The sequence below is a fragment of the Callorhinchus milii genome, unplaced genomic scaffold (assembly GCF_018977255.1).
Source record: "Callorhinchus milii isolate IMCB2004 unplaced genomic scaffold, IMCB_Cmil_1.0 Scaffold31, whole genome shotgun sequence".
Classification (NCBI taxonomy): Eukaryota; Metazoa; Chordata; class Chondrichthyes; order Chimaeriformes; family Callorhinchidae; genus Callorhinchus; species Callorhinchus milii.
The window spans coordinates 3,830,537-3,848,102 of NW_024704772.1; the positions used below are offsets into that span (position 1 = coordinate 3,830,537).

Genomic DNA, 17,566 nt, shown 5'->3' on the forward strand with positions numbered 1-17,566 from the left:
GGCGGTACAACCGCTCGTCCTGCGGGCAACAGCCAGAGGTCAGGGGGCAACAGCCAGAGGTCAGGGGGCAACAGCCAGAGGTCAGGGGGCAACAGCCAGAGGTCAGGGGGGCAACAGCCAGAGGTCAGGGGGGCAACAGCCAGAGGTCAGGGGGGCAACAGCCAGAGGTCAGGGGGACAACAGACAGAATCAGGGGGACAACAGCCAGAGGTCAAGGTTAACAGTAGAGGTCAGGGGTCAGGGAGCAACAGCCAGCGGGCAGAGCAGCAACAGTTGGAGCAGGGCAGTGAGGCAGGGTTCAGGGTGTGGAGCGTGGGGATAAGCAATGATATTTAACCCCTCCCTCAGTCCCCACCCACCCCCCACCCCCGGCCCTCACTCACGTTGAGGATCTGGAAGAGTTTGCGTTTCTTGGCTGGTTCCTCCACCCACAGGACCAGTTGACGGAGGCTGGGGCTGGGCTGTCGCTCCTCGCCCACCGCGATGCGGACAGGGTCCCTGAGCAGCTGCCCTGCCAGCCCCCCAGGCCCCCCGGGCAGCGTGGCCGACACCAGCACCCGCTGGCACTCCTCCCCCGGCTCCTCCAGCAACTCCAGCACCTGCTCCTGGAACCCCAACTTCAACATGGTGTCCACCTGCCAACAACAACAACAACTTGTATAGACAGTGCTCCTTCCACACAGGGTGGTTTCTCAGACCACAGCACAGACAGTAACAATAACAATGATAATAATAATAATCCGGGCGTTTGTCCCGGCGACTGATTACGTCATCGAGACGTCTCAAAGCGCTTCACAGGATACACTGCAAAGTGCAGTGATGGTGTGTTTTGTGGGCAAAAAACGGCAGCCAATTTGCACCCAGCAACGTCCCCACAAACAGACGTGGGTTGAGCGTCCCATTTTATCTGGGGGATTGTCGGCCAGAACACTGGGGGCAGAGAGAGAGAAACTCCCCTCTCTTTTCCCTCAACGCTGAGAGAGATCTTGAACGGAGAGTGAGGTTCAACGTCTCATCTGAAGGACGGCAAGAATCCCCCCCAGAATCCCCCCCCCACCAGCACTGCAATGGAGCATCAGCTTAGACTGTGTGACTCCAAGGCCCGATGTGGGGGCTTAAACCCACAATCTTCTGATTCAGAAGTGAGAGTGCGACTCACTGAGCCAGGCTGACCCACACACCCACACACGCTGGGAGGGCCCGTCTCACGGTTCTAAACACTGCGGACACCTGAGCAGGGGGACGGGGAGCCAGTGGAGCCGGGTGTAGGTGATGGCCTGGTGCGGGAGAGGACATGAGCTGCAGAGTAGGGAAGAGTTGGGAAGGCTGACAAGCAGGGAGGGAGTTAGAGTCGAGTCTGGAGATGATAAAGGGTGGATGAGGGTCTCGGCAGAGTGAGGGGAGAGGCAGTGACGGAGGTGGGCAATGTTATGTCGAGTGAGTCAGAGAGAGAAACACAGAGATAGAGACTTGGAGTGAGACAAACAGAGAGACACACACAACACAAACACATACACACAAGTCGGAGAAAGAGGAAAGAATAATAATCGTTGCATTTGATATAGCGCTTTTCACGTCGGGAGGACGTCCCAAAGACTTCACAGAACACACTGTAAAGTGAATTGACTGTATATTTGTGGGCGAACGCGGCAGCCAATTGCGCACAGCAATGTCCCACAAACAGTCATAGATTGAAAATGACCAATTTATTATTGTTTTGGTTTTGGAGGGATTATTATTAGGCTCTGTGTGGAGTAAGGAAACTTGCCCAAGGTTTCGCCCTCTGCCTGGGATTGAACTCAGGTCTCTCACTTGCAAAGCGAGTGCTCTAACCACTGAGCTATAGGACTCCACATGCGATATTCATGACATTTCATCCCTATAACCGTAAGGTGTACGTGTGTGTTTGCTGGGGATTGACCCCTGACCTGCTGGGATGGGGATTGCGACCTCTGACACCTACCTCGTCGATGACCAGGGTGTGGAGGCCGGTCAGGCTGATCGCTTCCTGCTTCAGGATTTCCAGCAGCCGCCCTGGGGTAGCGATCACCAGCTGTGGGTGAGCAGCGGCCGATAATATAATAATAATAATCTCGTGTTTCATACAGCGCCTCATCAGGCTTTCGAGTCGTCCCAAAAGCGCTTCACAGGATACGTGTAGTGACTGTGTTTGTGGGCGAAATGTGGCAGCCAATTGCGCCCAGCGACGTCCCCACGTGGGTTCAGGTGACCAAATTATTTCTGTCTGTCTGTGGCGAGGATGTCCCTGCCCATCAGGCCCTGGGGAACCATCTGCATTTCTGTCTGGTGGGGCCTACAGCACGACAGACAGACTCACAGTGTGTGGTATCAGGGAGGTGAGAGCCAGGGGATTAGCAGGGGAAGGGGTCAGAGGGGAGAGGGTTGGGGTCAGGACCTACCTTGATGCTCTGGCTGAGCCTGTGGAGCTGTGGGGGGAGGGGCAGGCCGCCCACCAGCAGCGCAGTCCTCATGTTGGGCAGCCCCAGCATCAGCTCCTTGGCCTGGCTCTCGATCTGCATTGCCAGCTCCCGGGTGGGGGTCAGGATCAAGCCCACCGGCCCAGGCCCCCCCTGCAGGGGGAAGAGAGCAAAGGTTAGAGGCCAGGGGCAGAGCCCATTAAAAAGGGCGTCAGCCGCCATCTCACACACACTTACACTCACACTTACACACTCTTACTCACTCTCACACCAACTTTCAAAGCAGAAAACGGTGCACTCACTTCACAGAGATAATAATCCTGGCATTTGATACGGCGCCTTATCAGGTCGTCAAGATGTCTCAAAGCGCTTTCACTGTAGTGACTGTGTGTTCTGTGGGTGAAGTGAGAAGCCAGAGACGTCACACAAACAGCCATGGGGGGATTGTCGGCCAGAGAGAGAGAGAGACTCCCATCTCCTCCCCCAGCGCTGCGGGAGATCTCTAACGTCCCCCTGAACAGCGCACAGACGGGGAGTGAGGTTTAATGTCTCATCAGAAGGGACAACGTCTCTGACAATGCAACGCTCTCTCTCTCTCTCTCCCCACAGCGCTGCGCTGGAGTGTCAGCCTAGACTGTGAGCTCGGAGAACCCGATGTGGGACTCGAAACCACAACCTCAGGAGACGAAAGAGCGACTGATAATATTAATAATCTTTGTGGGGGGGGTTGATGATGAAGATTATGATGATGATGAAGATGGCTGACCTGTTTGATAGCTCTGGTGATGAGGGGCAGCAGGAAGGCGGCTGTCTTGCCGGAGCCGGTGCCAGCCGTGGCGAGGATGTCTCTGCCCGTCAGGCCCTGGGGAACCATCTGCATCTGTACGGGGGTGGGCACCAGGTAGCCCCCCCGCCTCATGTTGGTGGTTAAGGTCTCGGGGAAGCTGCAATGTTCGAACTCCACAATGGGCCTGACCGGGCGGCCCTCAGCCACGATCCCCAGCTGTGAGCGGAGATTCCGGACTTGGGCGTCGGACAGGCCGGCGATGAAGGGGTGTTCCCGATACTCGTACTCTCCCTCCGTGCCTTCCCTGCCCTCGCCTGGGCCCCCCACCTCGCCCACTCCCCCCGCCCCGCACACAGCCAGGTGCCGTGTTTTACACTCCAGGCTGCACACATCGCTGTCTGTCTGGTCACAGATGTACTCCCCATAGCGTCCGCACATCACACAGGCCGGCTCGCCCGGCTCCGCCCAGCGCTGGCTCTCACTGCGCTCCTTCACCATCTCCTCCTCTTCCTCCCCCGCCCCACACCCTCCAAACCCCTGCTCGGTGGAGCGGAGGGAGGGGGCCACAGCTGGACTGTGCTGATCTTTGGGGCAGGAGAATTTGTTGGAAATCCCTTTACTTTTCTTGCAGACGCTCCCGTCGCTCTCGTCCGTCCGTTTCACCTTCAGGGACCGAGGCACAAACATGGCGCTGGTAAACAGACAGGAATAATATTAACAATGAGAATCATGTTACTCCTGGTACAGATCACAAAAAAAGCCCCGTCCAGCGCAAGGTTAATCCAATAATAATCCTCGTGTTCACCACAACATCTCAGTACACTTCCAAAGGAACCAGAATTATAACAATCTGCGTTTACACAGCGCAGCGTCTCAGAGGCTCGACAGTGGCGGAGACTGAGCACAGGGGAAGGATAGTGGATTGGGGAGTAAGCAGTCGGAGGGCGATAGGGAGGTGTCAGAGTGTGAATTGATTTGAACATAATAACAATAATAAATTGGTCATTTCAATTCACGGCTGTTTGTGGGACAGACGTCAGCGCTGCGGAGATCTCTAACGGCCCCCGAACAGCGCACAGACGGGGAGTGAGGTTTAACGTCTCATCAGAAGGGACAATGCGGCGCTCTCTCTCTCTCTCTCACTCTCTCTCACACTCTCTCTCTCTCACTCTCTCTCTCTCACTCTCTCTCTCTCTCACTCTCTCTCTCTCACTCTCACTCTCTCTCTCTCCCTCTCTCTCTCTCTCTCTAGTCTCTCCCCCCAGCGCTGCGCTGGAGCATCAGCCTGGACTGTGAGCTCAGAGACCTCTGGAGGGGGGCAGTGGGGGGGGGGGGGAGGGGGGGAGGGGGGGAGGGGGAGGGGGGAGGGGAGGGGGGGAGAGGGGGGGAGAGGAGAGGGGGGGGGGAGGGGAGAGGGGGGAGAGGGGGGGAGGGGAGAGGGGAGGGGGGGGGGAGGGGGGAGGGGGAGGGGGAGGCTGATGCTCACCGTGAGGAGCCCGGGGCGCGGGGACTGCCGGGAGCCGCAGTGGGAGGGCGGGGCCGGGGCCGCGGGGGCTGCCGGGAGCCGCAGTGGGAGGCGGGGCCGGGGCCGCGGGGGGCTGCCGGGAGCCGCAGTGGGAGGCGGGCGGGGCCGCGGGGGCTGCCGGGAGCCGCAGTGGGAGGCGGGGCCGGGGCCGCGGGGGCTGCCGGGACCGCGTGGGAGGCGGGGGCCGGGGCCGCGGGCTGCCGGGAGCCGCAGTGGGAGGCGGGCCGGGGCCGCGGGGGCTGCCGGGAGCCGCAGTGGGAGGCGGGCCGGGGCCGCGGGGGCTGCCGGGAGCCGCAGTGGGAGGCGGGGCCGGGGCCGCGGGGGCTGCCGGGAGCCGCAGTGGGAGGCGGGGCCGGGGCCGCGGGGGCTGCCGGGAGCCGCAGTGGGAGGCGGGGCCGGGGGCGGGGGCTGCCGGGAGCCGCAGTGGGAGGCGGGGCCGGGGCCGCGGGGGCATTCGCCCACAAAACACACAGTCACTACACTTTACAGTGTATCCCATGAAGCGCTTTGAGACGTCTCGAAGGCGCGATAAGGCGCTGCATCAAACGAAAGGATTATTATCTAGCATCTTATCGCATCTTCGAGACGTCTCAAAGCGCTTCACAGGATACACTGTAAAGTGTAGTAACTGTGAATTTGGTGGACAAAACATGGCAGCCAATTGCGCCTAGCGACGTCCCCACAAACAGCCGTCGAGTAAGTGGCCAATTTTATCTGGAGGATTGTCAGCCGGGACACCGGGAGAGAGAGAAACTCCCTTCCCTTTTCCCCCCACCCCCCGACAGTCCCGTGGGAGATCTTTAACGTCCACCTGAACCGGGCGCAGATGGGGGGGTGAGGTTTAACATCTCATCCGAAGGATGACATCTCTCTCCTCTCTCTCTCTTCCCCCAGAGCTGCACTGCAGACTGTGAGCTCAGATTCCCTGAGGTGGGATTTGAACCCACAGCCACAACTGAAAGAATGAGATTGTGAGTGATTGAGCCAAAGGCTGATACAAACAGCGTGGATTCATATTCACCAACATGGCAGAAAATCTGCTGGTGATACAGTATTTGTATCTTGAGCAGCTCATCCAGTGGCAGAGGAGATGGCAGATTTGCTCCAATCCCCCAGGGAGGGATGTTTGCTCCTCTCCCTGTCTGTGCCCTGTTCAGATGGACATTAAAGATCTCCCGGGGCGCTGTGGGGGGAAAAGAGAAGGGAGTTTCTCCCTCTCTCTCTCTCGCGCTCTCTCTCGGTGTCCTGGCCAACAACCCCCCAAATAAAATGTGGTCGCTGACGCCACCTGTTTGTGTGGGACACTACTGTGTCGTGGTTCGCCCACAAAATGCACAGTCACTACACGTATATTCTGTGAAGTGCTTTGAAACGTCGCAAGGCTCTGTATCAAATAATAATAATAATAATCCTTCCATTTGATATAGCGCTTTTCACGTCTTCTGGAAGTCTCAAAGCGCTTCACAGAATATGCTGTAAAGTGAATTGACCGTATATTTGTGGGCGAACGCGACAGCCAATTGTGCACAGCAATGTCCCACAAACAGCCGTGCGTTGAAAATGTCCAATTAGTTATTGTTTTTTTTTTCGGAGTGATTATTATTAGGTGTGTCGAGTAAGGAAACTTCTCCCTCTGCTGGGAATAGAACTCAGGTCCCTCGCTTGCAAGGCGAGTGCTCTAACCACTGAGCTACAGGACTCCACTGCAATGATTATTATCTAGAATTTATTATATTAATATATTATAGATTATTAATATTAAGATCCACTCACACTCGTGTTCAAATCCCTTCACTCCCTGGCACCTCCCTCCCGCTCCGACCTCCTCACTCCATTACCCGGTCAGCGCCTCCGCTCGACTGGCACCGGCTCCTGCTCGTCCCTCGCACCCTGCGCCCCACGATCAGAGGTTGTGCTTTCAGCCACTACGCCCTGAAACTCCACAACACTCTCCCTCGACCCCTCCGTCGTACCCCCCCCCCCCGTCCCCTCTTTCAAGTCTCGTCTGAAAACCTTCCTTTTCGACCGTGTTTACAGCCCCCCCCCCGCAACTCGGAAACGGGCTCCGCCACTGTTCAGCGCTCTGAGACGCTGCCCTCTGTGGGGGGGACTCTGCTGTTGCTGTAATATTATTATAGAGTATTAATATATTATTATAGATTATAATAGTTAACTAATAACTAACGGTGACACACGTCGGGAGGCCTTCCCAAGGCGCTGGACAGGGTGACACACAGACAGAGGGTGACACACACACACACACACACACACAGGGTACCACAGGGTGTCACAGTAAGAGACACACAGGGGCATAACATAACACAACATAGATTATTAGTAATACTATAGATTAGTATCGTTAATAGATTATTAATATTATTACAGGTTATTTAATAGATGATCATTATTATTATAGAGTATTGTAGATTAATAGATTATTAATAGAGAATAATATTATTAGTAATATCGCAGATTAATATTATTATCGATTATTAGTATTATTGTAAATTAACATTAGTATAGAGATGAGTATCAATATTATTAATAGATTATTATATTATAATGATTGGATACAGTATTAATGTATTTGCATTGATTATTATTACCGATTATTAGTATTATTATCGATTATTAGTATTATTATCGATTATTAGTATTATTATCGATTATTCTGCAGTAAGTTGAGGGCCAGTGAGAGGCCGTTGCCCGGGGCCGGGGGTGGGGGCTCGGGGTCGGGGTCGGGGCCGGGCCCGGGGGGGGGACCCCGGCCTGAAGGTAACCTTGAGCCGGGAGCCGCCTCCCCGCGCCCCGGGGCCGCGCCTCACGCGAGTCCGCGGCTTCCCTCGGGCCCAGCGCAGCCCTCACCTCATCATCGTCGTCGTCGATCTCCTCCTCGGGCTTCAGGGCCGCGCTCAGCTGCTGTCTCAGCTCGTCACCCCCCACCCCAGCCGGTACCGGTACCGCCGCCGCCATGCTCCCCGCCAGCCCGACCTGCCCCTGACACCGGCTCCCGCCCTCAGCCTCACTCCGCGGCCTCCGCGCACAGCGCCACCCGCTGACCGGAGGCCACACACTGCATAGCACCGCACAGCACAGCGCCACCCGCTGGTCGGAGGTCACACACTGCACAGCACCGACACACAGTGATAGAATAAAACACACTACACTTTACAGTGTATCCTGTGAAGCGCTTTGAGACGTCTCTCGAAGACTTCATGAGGCGCTTTATTAAATGCCAGAATTATTATTATTATTATTATTTCAGGTCAGGAGGACGTCCCAGAGCGCCGGACAGAGTCACACACAGACTGTGGGTACCACCCACACAGGTTACCAACAGTGACGCAGTGAGAGACAGAGGCGCATAAAAGAATAAAACAATACAAAATGACATTGGGATTGTGCCTTTCACGTCGGGAGGACATGAGGTATAAAGTAGAGGTCACCACACGCAAACAGCCCATTTTACAGTTGAATGTGAACAAGACTGAGGCCCTCCTGATTGGCTCACGGCAGCGCCTCTGCACCTCAGGCTCTGGCAGCATCACCCTCCACGGTTACACACTACAACTCACCAACTCACCGCCAGTCAGGAACCTCGGTGTCCTGTTCGACCCTCAACTGTCTTTTCTCCCACACATTCAAGCCATGACCCGCTCTGCCTTCCCTCACCTCCATAACATCGCCCGACTCCGCCACTACCTCACCCCTCAGGCGCTGAAACTCTTGTTCATGCCTTCATCACCTCCAGGCTCAACCAAGCAAACTCCCTGCTTGTCGGCCTTCCCAACTCCTCCCTCCACAGACTGCAGATAATCCAGAACTCTGCAGCCCATGTACTCTACCGCACCAAACTCCGTGACCCCATCTCCATTAGCTCCCTATCCTTCAGAGGATCCAGTTCAAGATCCTGGTCCTCATCTACAAAGCCCTCCATGGCCTCGCCCCACCCTACTCTGCGATCTCCTAACCCCCTACCACCCCGCCCGTTCCCTCCACTCAGCCAACTCTGGCCTGCTCCACGTCCCTCAACCCACCCGCCCACCATTGGCGGGAGAGCCTTCAGCCACTCTGCCCCCAACCTCTGGAACTCCATCTCCCAATCACTCCACCTCGCCCCCTCCTTAGCCTCCTTCAAGTCCCGCGTCAAAACCCTCCTCTTTGACCATGCCATTGGTCATCCCCCCTTCCCCTCCCCTCCCTTCCCCCCCCTCCTCCCCTCTGACCCCAGCTCGGTTCTGAAATGCTGTCACTGTCCAGTGCCTTGGGACGTCCTCCCGACATGAAAGGCTATATAAATGTAATCTTGTTGTTGTTTAGTCCATCCTCCACGAGCGCCTCACCCCTCTGCTCCCTGCGAGATGTTCACACATTGAATGATCTGAAAAAGACAGAGCTAATAAAATCATTTTGCTCTACCCTGGCCAGCCATTCCAACAATAATAACAATCCTTGCATTTGATAGAGCATCTTATCACATCGTTGAGAAGTCTCAAAGAGCTTCACGGGGTATACTGTAAAGTGCAGTGACTGTGTATTTTGTGGGCATAAAGTTCAGCTCACACCCCAGATGGGACTCGAACCCACAATCCCTGGCTTAGGAGGCCAGTGCCTTATCCATTAGGCCACTGGGGCCACATGGAGCTGATTGCTGTCCTGCTCTCTCTCTCTCTCTGACATTGGCAGCGGTGTCCTTTCCCTGTGAGCTCAGGCTTCATTGTCACCGTCACTGAGCAACAACCATTGTCACCGTCACTGAACAACGACCATTGTCACATGCCTCGGCCCGATTGTCCCTCACTTTACACCTTCAAAGCCCTCCATGGCCTCGCGCCTCCCTACCACTGTGACCTCCTAACCCCCAACCAACCTGTCCGCTCCCTCCGCTCAGCGGGCTCCGCTGAGCTCCTCTTGCTCCTTTTGGAACCAGTGCGCATTCCGTACGCATTCTGGAGTCCTGTAGCTCAGTGGTTAGAGCACTCGCTTTGCAAGTGAGAGACCTGAGTTCAATTCCAGGCAGAGGGCGAAACCTCGGGCAAGTTTCCTTACTCCACACAGAGCCTAATAATAATCCCTCCAAAACCAAAAACAATAATAAATTGGTCATTTTCAATCTACGACTGTTTGTGGGACATTGCTGTGCGCAATTGGCTGCCGCAGTCGCCCACAAATATACAGTCAATTCACTTTACAGTCTATTCTGTGAAGCGCTTTGGGACGTCCTCCGGACGTGAAAAGCGCTATATCAAATGCAAGGATTATTATTATTATTATTATTATTATTATTATTCCCGAAAAACCGCTCTTTCTGATCCAAAACTGTTGGCAACTCCATTTCCTATCAATGGAACCAACATTTAAGTATTTGCTTCTCTGGTCCACAGTTTCACCCTTGACCTGAGCTCACATAACAACTTGTATTTATATCACGCCCTTCACGGGTGGTGCCCATAAAATACAGTCAATTGACTGTGGAGACTTGTAGCTCAGTGGTTTGAAGCGCTCTGAGACACCGTCCGGTGTGGAGGGCGCTATATAAATCCAAGTTGTTGTTGTTGTTGTTGGTATAGACCTCCTCACCGAGCACACGAGAGGGCCTGGGTTTGATTCCTGGGCAGGGAGAAATGTTGGGCAAGTTTCCTTACTCCACACACGCACACGCACACACACACACACACACACGCACACGCACACACGTGCCTCAGTTTACCAGCAGGAAGTCGGGTTATTAGTCGATTGGCAGTTCGCTTTCTGGGGGTAATGATCCCTCAAAAACAATAATAATTTGGTCATTCAACCCACAACTTGTTTGTGGGACACCGCTGTGCGCAATTGGCTGCCGGGTTTCGCCCACAAATACACAGACCATTCAGACGTGATAAGGATCTGCATCAAATGCCAGGATTATAATTATTATTATTATTATTATTATTATTATTATTATTATTCAGTGAGACTCAATGAGTGATGCAGTACACAGCTCCCAAGCGCCCTCTGTTGGGTGTCCACGGAACTGCAGACCAATGAGGACACCTGTGGTTCAGACGCAGAACTGCAGCTCATTTGATAATAATTAATAACAATTAATAACGGGGGCGGAAGGATTATTATTATTAATATTATTCTTTTTATTTATTATTCTTTTTCCAGCGATTGGCTTCAGGTCAGACTGCGCTTTAATGCTCTCTTTAGTGCGTCATTTGCTGATTACTGAAGTGCTCTGAGACGCTGTGTGGTGTGGAGAGCGCTATAGAAATCCAAGTTGTTGTTGTTGTTATACTTTCAGTAGTTGGTCGTTAGACGTGAACGAGGACAAGTGTGAGTGTGTCAGCGGTGAGTGTGAGTCGGGGGGCAGTGTGAGTGTGAGCCGGGGTGGGGGGGGGGCAGTGTGAGTGTGAGCCGGGGGGGGGGGAGGCAGTGTGAGCGTGAGCCGGGGGGGGGGGGGGGGCAGTGTGAGCGTGAGCCGGGGGGGGGGGGGCAGTGTGAGTGTGAGCCGGGGGGGGGGGGGGGGTGGGGTGTAGTGACTGTGTGGGGGATGGGGTGTAGTGACTGTGTAGGGGTGGGGGGTGGGGTGTAGTGACTGTGTAGGGGTGGGGGTGTAGTGACTCTGTGGGGGTGGGGGGTGTAGTGACTGTGTAGGGGGTGGGGGGTGGGTGTAGTGACTGTGTAGGGGTGGGGGGGTGTAGTGACTGTGTAGGGAAGTTGGGGGGGTGGGTCGTAGTGACTGTGTGGGGGGTGTAGTGACTGTGTAGGGGTGGGGGGTGGGTGTATTGACCGTGTGGGGGGTGGGGTGTAGTGACTGTGTGGGTGTGTAGTGACTGTGTGGGGGGTGGGGTGTAGTGACTGTGTAGGGGGTGGGGTGTAGTGACTGTGGGGGGGGGGTGTAGTGAAGTGTGGGGGGTGGTGTAGTGACTGTGTGGAGGGGTGGGGTGTACTGACTGTGTGGGGGGGTGGGTGTAGTGATTGTGTGGGGGGTGGGGTGTAGTGACTGTGTGGAGGGGGGGTGTAGTGACTGTGTGGGGGGGTGGGGTGTAGTGACTGTGTGGGGGGGTGGAGTGTAGTGACTGTGTGGGGGGGTGGGGTGTAGTGACTGTGTGGGGGGTGGTGTGCGGCGGGTGGTGTAGTGACTGTGTGGGGGGTGGTGTGCGGGCGGTGTAGTGACTGTGTGGTGGCGGTGTAGTGACTGTGTGTGAGATGGATGTAGTGACTGTGTGGGGGGTGGGGTGTAGTGACTGTGTGGGGGTGTAGTGACTGTGTGAGATGGATGTAGTGACTGTGTGGGGGGTGGGGTGTAGTGACTGTGTGGGGGGGGTGGGGTGTAGTGACTGTGTGTGGGGGTGGGGTGTAGTGACTGTGTAGGGGGTGGGGTGTAGTGACTGTGTGGGGGTGGGGTGTAGTGACTGTGTGGGGGTGGGGTGTAGTGACTGTGTGGGGGGTGGGGTGTAGTGACTGTGTGGGGGGGTGGGGTGTAGTGACTGTGTGGGGTGTAGTGACTGTGTGTGAGATGGATGTAGTGACTGTGTGGGGGGTGGGGTGTAGTGACTGTGTGTGAGTGTAGTGACTGTGTGTGAGTGTAGTGACTGTGTGTGAGTGTAGTGACTGTGTGTGAGATGGATGTAGTGACTGTGTAGGGGTGTAGTGACTGTGTGTGAGATGGATGTAGTGACTGTGTGGGGGGTGGGGTGTAGTGACTGTGTGGGGTGTAGTGACTGTGTGTGAGATGGATGTAGTGACTGTGTAGGGGTGTAGTGACTGTGTGTGAGATGGATGTAGTGACTGTGTGGGGGGTGGGGTGTAGTGACTGTGTGGGGGGTGGGGTGTAGTGACTGTGTGTGAGATGGATGTAGTGACTGTGTAGGGGTGTAGTGACTGTGTGGGGTGTGGGGTGTAGTGACTGTGGGGTGTAGTGACTGTGGGGTGTAGTGACTGTGGGGTGTAGTGACTGTGGGTGTAGTGACTGTTACCTGGTTCGGGTGTAGTGACTGTGGGGTGTAGTGACTGTGTGGGGTGTAGTGACTGTGTGGGGTGTAGTGACTGTGTTTGGGGTGTAGTGACTGTGTGGGGTGTAGTGACTGTAGGGGTGGGGTATAGTGACTGTGTGGGGTGTAGTGACTGTGTGTGAGGTGTAGTGACTGTGTGTGAGGTGTAGTGACTGTGTGGGGTGTAGTGACTGTGTGGGGTGTAGTGACTGTGTGTGGGGTGTAGTGACTGTGTGGGGGGTAGTGACTGTGTGGGGTGTAGTGACTGTGTGGGGTGTAGTGACTGTGAGCCATGACATTAGTGCACAGGGGGTCGGGCAGTTCACGCTCTCTGGCATCCCGCAAAGTAGACGGGTCACCGCGAGGGGGACCTGTACCCGCACAAAAATTCCTCCCGCACTGTGGGGCGGGGACCCGGGCGTCACCCCGGACCGTTATTTTCCTTACTCATTAGTTTAAGGCATAAGGGGCGCTGTCCAGCGCTGCGGGAAAGCCACCGGGGCCCCACCTCTCAGTTACAGTGCCCTGGGTTTCCAACCTCACCCCTCCCCCCACACCCACACAGACTCCCCCCCCACACCCACACTCCCCCCCCCACCCCCCACACAGTCACTACACCTCCCCCCCCCACACCGGCTCATTAACAGTCAAAACTCCAGAGGAATTGGCTCCAGTGTTGGGCGGATTCATTCTGGCCCGAGGCATTCTGGGTGATGTAGTGCCTCTTTCCTTCTGCTCCGAAATAATACGAATACTAATCTTTGTATTTGGAGATCGCACTTCGTACGTCTTCTTCTCGACGTCTCAAAGCGCTTCACGCACACAATACGCTGTAAAGCGAATTGACTGTATATTTGTGTGCGCAGCAGCGTCTGTCCCCACAGACAGTCGTGGATCGAAATGTCCAAATTATTATTGTTTTTTTTTCGTGAGGGATTATTATCAGGTGTATTGATATCACTTTATTGGGTTTTTCCATTAAAAAACACACAGACACACATTGACACACACACACACACATGCGCGCTGAGCCGGGCTCACACACACACACACACACACACGCGCTGAGCCGGGCTGACACACACACACACACACGCGTGCGCTGAGCTGGGCTGACACACACACACACACACACGCGCTGAGCCGGGCTCACACACACACACACGCGCGCGCTGAGCCGGGCTGACACACACACACACACACACACACACACGCGCGCGCTGAGCCGGGCTGACACACACACACACACACACACACACACGCTGAGCCGGGCTCACACACGCACACACACACACACACACACACGCGCGCTGAGCCGGGCTGACACACACACACACTCACACACACACACACGCGCGCGCTGAGCCGGGCTGACACACACACGCACACACACACTCACACACACACGCTGAGCCGGGCTGACACACACACTCACACACACACACGTGCTGAGCCGGGCTGACACACACACACACACACACACACACACGTGCTGAGCCGGGCTGACACACACACACACACACACACACGCTGAGCCGGGCTGACACACACACGCGTGCGCTGAGCCGGGCTGACACACACACACACTCACACACACACACACACACACACGTGCGCTGACACAGATGCAGTGGAGGGTGGAGCTGTTTTTCCTGTTTGCTCAGGATGTCAGTTGGGGCTTTGCTTATCTGTGTGTCAACAATGGCCGCCTCACACCCTGAGCCGCTGCCTCTCACTCTGTGTGATATGAGCAGCAAACACCCACCACGATGGCACGGGGCATGTGTCGTGGCAGCGCGTGGCTCAGTCGCTCTGGCGTCAGGAGGTTGCGGGTTCTGGGGGGGGGTCGGGATGGGGGACGGTGGAGGGCTGTGGGGGGGATGGGGGGCGCGGGAAGGAGAGTGATTCAAGACGTGGTCGAAGAGGAGCAAGAAACAGCGCCTTGGGATGTTCTAACGACCTGAGAGACGCGATGGAAACAGGACTCGTTCTGCTTGTCTTCGCACGTCCCTAACTCACCCGCTCCTGATAACTCATCGCTCCAGGAGAAAGGAGCTGGGCGATGAGTTATCAGGAGTTTCCTGTTGATAACGTTTCCCCTTGTCAGATTGTAGCCAGGCAGTACAACAGGAACCTGCCCCGTGGAGCGGACAGGATGGAAAAATCAATCGAGTCATTTCTGCACCGTGTTCAACAGTGTGCGCGTCCTCAGCCGTGTGGGGGCCTGTAGCTCGGGGGTTAGACCCCTCGCCTCGCAAGCGAGAGGGACCTGGGTTTGATTCCTGGCCAGGAGCGAAACATTGGCTGCTGCTGAAAAAAAGGGAGTTTCTCCCTCTTCTAATAATAATAATGATGATCCTTGCATTTGATATAGCGCTTTTCACGTCTTCTCAACATCTCAAAGCGCTTCACAGAATATACTGTAAAGTGAATTGACTGTATATTTGTGGGCGAACGCGGCAGCCAATTGCGCACAACAGTGTCCCACAAACACTCGTGGGTTGAAAATGACCAATTTATTATTGTTTTGTTTTGGAGGGATCCTCATCCTCACCTACAAGGCCATTCACGGCCTCGCTCCCTCCTATCTCTCCGATCTACTATCCCCCTACCTACCTGCCCATCTGCTCCACGTCCCCCGCCCCAACCGCCCTACCATCGGTGGCCGGGCCTTCAGCCACTCAGCCCCCAGGCTCTGGAACTCCATCCCCCAGTGCCTTCGCGCTTCCTCCCTCTCCTCCTTCAAGGCCGGTCTCAAGACCTTTCTCTTTGACTGTGCCTTCAGCTCCACTCTCGACTCTCTACCCCCTCCTCGCCCCCTCCCTCCCCTCCCCTCACCCCGACCATCTCCCCCCTCCTCGCTCCCTCCCTTCCCTCCCCCCAAGGCTCGGGTCCTGACCCAACTGTACAGCGCCTTGGGACGTCCTCCCGACGTGAAAGGCGCTCAATAAATGGAACCTTGTTGTTGTTGTATTATTAGGCTCTGTGTGGAGTAAGGAAACTTGCCCAAGGTTTCGCTCTCTGCCGGGTGTCTCGCTTGCAAAGCGAGTGCTCTAACCACTGAGCTACAGTCCTCTCTCTCTCTCTCCCACCCCCCCACCACCACCGCGCTTGACCTGGCCGACATATTCCCCCTAATGGCCATTTGGTGGGTAAATCGGCTGCCATGTTTGCCCACAAATAAGACCAACACAGCGCTCCTCACACAGGGCAGTGTCCCAGAACCCTTGCTTGACAGTGATGGAGCACGAGGCCAAGCCGGGGAGAGGGAGAGCGGGAGGTGACCCTAAGCACAATTAAAGAGAAGGAAGGAAGGAGGGGGTGAGGCGGAGGGAGAGATAGAAGGAGAGAGTGACAAAGAGTTTCGGGGCCTAGTGGCTGAATGAGCGTCCACCAGTGGTGGAGCGGAGGGAGCGAGGGACGAGCAGGAGGCCGGAGCCATCCGAGTGGGTGGTACAGTGGGGGGGGGTGAGCAGGTCGGAGAGGCGGGGAGGTGTCGGGGGTGGAGGTGGGGTGGGGTGGGGGGTGAGGGAAGTGAAGGGATTCGAAGACGAGTGTCAGGATCAAATCCACAGTCACTACACTTCACAATAAATCCTGATGTGATAATTTACTGTAAAGCGTTGGAAAAGAGAAGAGAGTTTCTCTCTCCTTCTCTCTCTCTCTCCCTCTCTCGTTCCCCCCAGTGCTGGGCTGGAACGTCAGCCAAGGCTGTGAGCTCAGAGTCCCCGACTTTGGGGGCTCGAAGCCACAACCACGACACACAGAGTTAAGTGAAATGTAACCCACACACACGGAAAATGTAGAGAGTAAATTTACATTAGATTCCTACGTCAAAATAACAGGAAGCAAATCAGAGAATCCAGTAATCGATTACAAACACACGGGAGGAATTATTGATAGACTAAAAGCCGAGTCATAAACCCGCTGCGTGTTTATTAAGAAAAGTGGGGGCTAAGTGGGGGATCGTTTAACCTGAGACCGAGAAAGACACATACACAGACACACACACACACACACACAGGGAGTTTGGGAAACACACACACTCACACACACAGAGACACACATACACTCACACACTCACAGACACACAGAGACACACTCACACACACACAGACTCCACGTGTAAATTGATGTTGTCTCTCTCTCTCTCTCCTCTCTCTCCTTAAACCCCCCTTGCATTTGATATAATAATAATAATCCTCGCATTTAATCCAGCGCCTTGTCACGTCTTCGAGACGTCTCAAAGCGCTTCACAGGATACACTGTAAAGTGTAGTGACCGTTTTGTGGGCGATATAACGCTTTAATCCACAAAAAGCGTATTGCCCACAAAATACACAGTCACTACACTTAGAGAGAGAGAGAGAGAGTGTGTGAGACAGAGAGAAAGAAAGAGAGAGAGCCAGAGGAGAAATGAGGAAGAGAGAGACAGAGCCAGAGAAAGAGAGTGAGAGAGACAACAATTTACATGTGGACTGTGTGTGTTCCAGCTCTGTGTGTGTGTGTGTGTCTGTCACTGTGTGTGTGTGTGTGTGTCTGTCACTGTGTGTGTGTGTGTGTGTGTGTGTCTGTCACTGTGTGTGTGTGTGTGTGTGTGTGTCTGTCACTGTGTGTGTGTGTGTGTGGTGTGTCTGTCACTGTGTGTGTGTGTGTCCCAGCTTCCACATAGAGAGAGAGAGAGAGCAGTAGTTAGCGCACTCGCCTCACAAGCGAGAGGATCTGGGATCGATTCCCGTGAGCTCTTACGTTCAGGGTGTTGTGTGGTTTACAGTTTTACGATACCGACCTTTAATTCAGCAAACAATACAATTACACACTTAACCTTTGCGCTTCTC

The 17,566-nt window shown here is 55.0% G+C and overlaps 1 protein-coding gene and 2 non-coding genes across 3 annotated transcripts in view; all 3 read right to left on the reverse strand.

Annotated features, from left to right (window-relative positions):
* The window catches only part of ddx59 (DEAD (Asp-Glu-Ala-Asp) box polypeptide 59), a 13,157-nt gene extending 5,434 nt beyond the window's left edge, over positions 1 to 7,723 (reverse strand). Inside the window, exons 1-7 of the mRNA XM_042344949.1 lie at positions 7,531 to 7,723; positions 4,712 to 5,117; positions 3,205 to 3,916; positions 2,421 to 2,591; positions 1,964 to 2,053; positions 384 to 635; positions 2 to 19 (exon numbers count right to left, since the gene is read on the reverse strand). Coding sequence (XP_042200883.1) covers positions 2 to 19; positions 384 to 635; positions 1,964 to 2,053; positions 2,421 to 2,591; positions 3,205 to 3,916; positions 4,712 to 5,117; positions 7,531 to 7,723 — 1,842 coding nt within the window. The remainder of the gene's footprint in view (position 1; positions 20 to 383; positions 636 to 1,963; positions 2,054 to 2,420; positions 2,592 to 3,204; positions 3,917 to 4,711; positions 5,118 to 7,530) is intronic.
* A 1,589-nt stretch (positions 7,724 to 9,312) lies between these two features.
* On the reverse strand, positions 9,313 to 9,385 carry trnar-ccu. The gene has a single exon. It is a non-coding gene; the product is annotated as a tRNA-Arg (tRNA).
* A 3,658-nt stretch (positions 9,386 to 13,043) lies between these two features.
* LOC121851313 lies at positions 13,044 to 13,193 on the reverse strand. The gene has a single exon (XR_006085881.1). It is a non-coding gene; the product is annotated as a U12 minor spliceosomal RNA (small nuclear RNA).
* Positions 13,194 to 17,566: the final 4,373 nt, after the last annotated feature.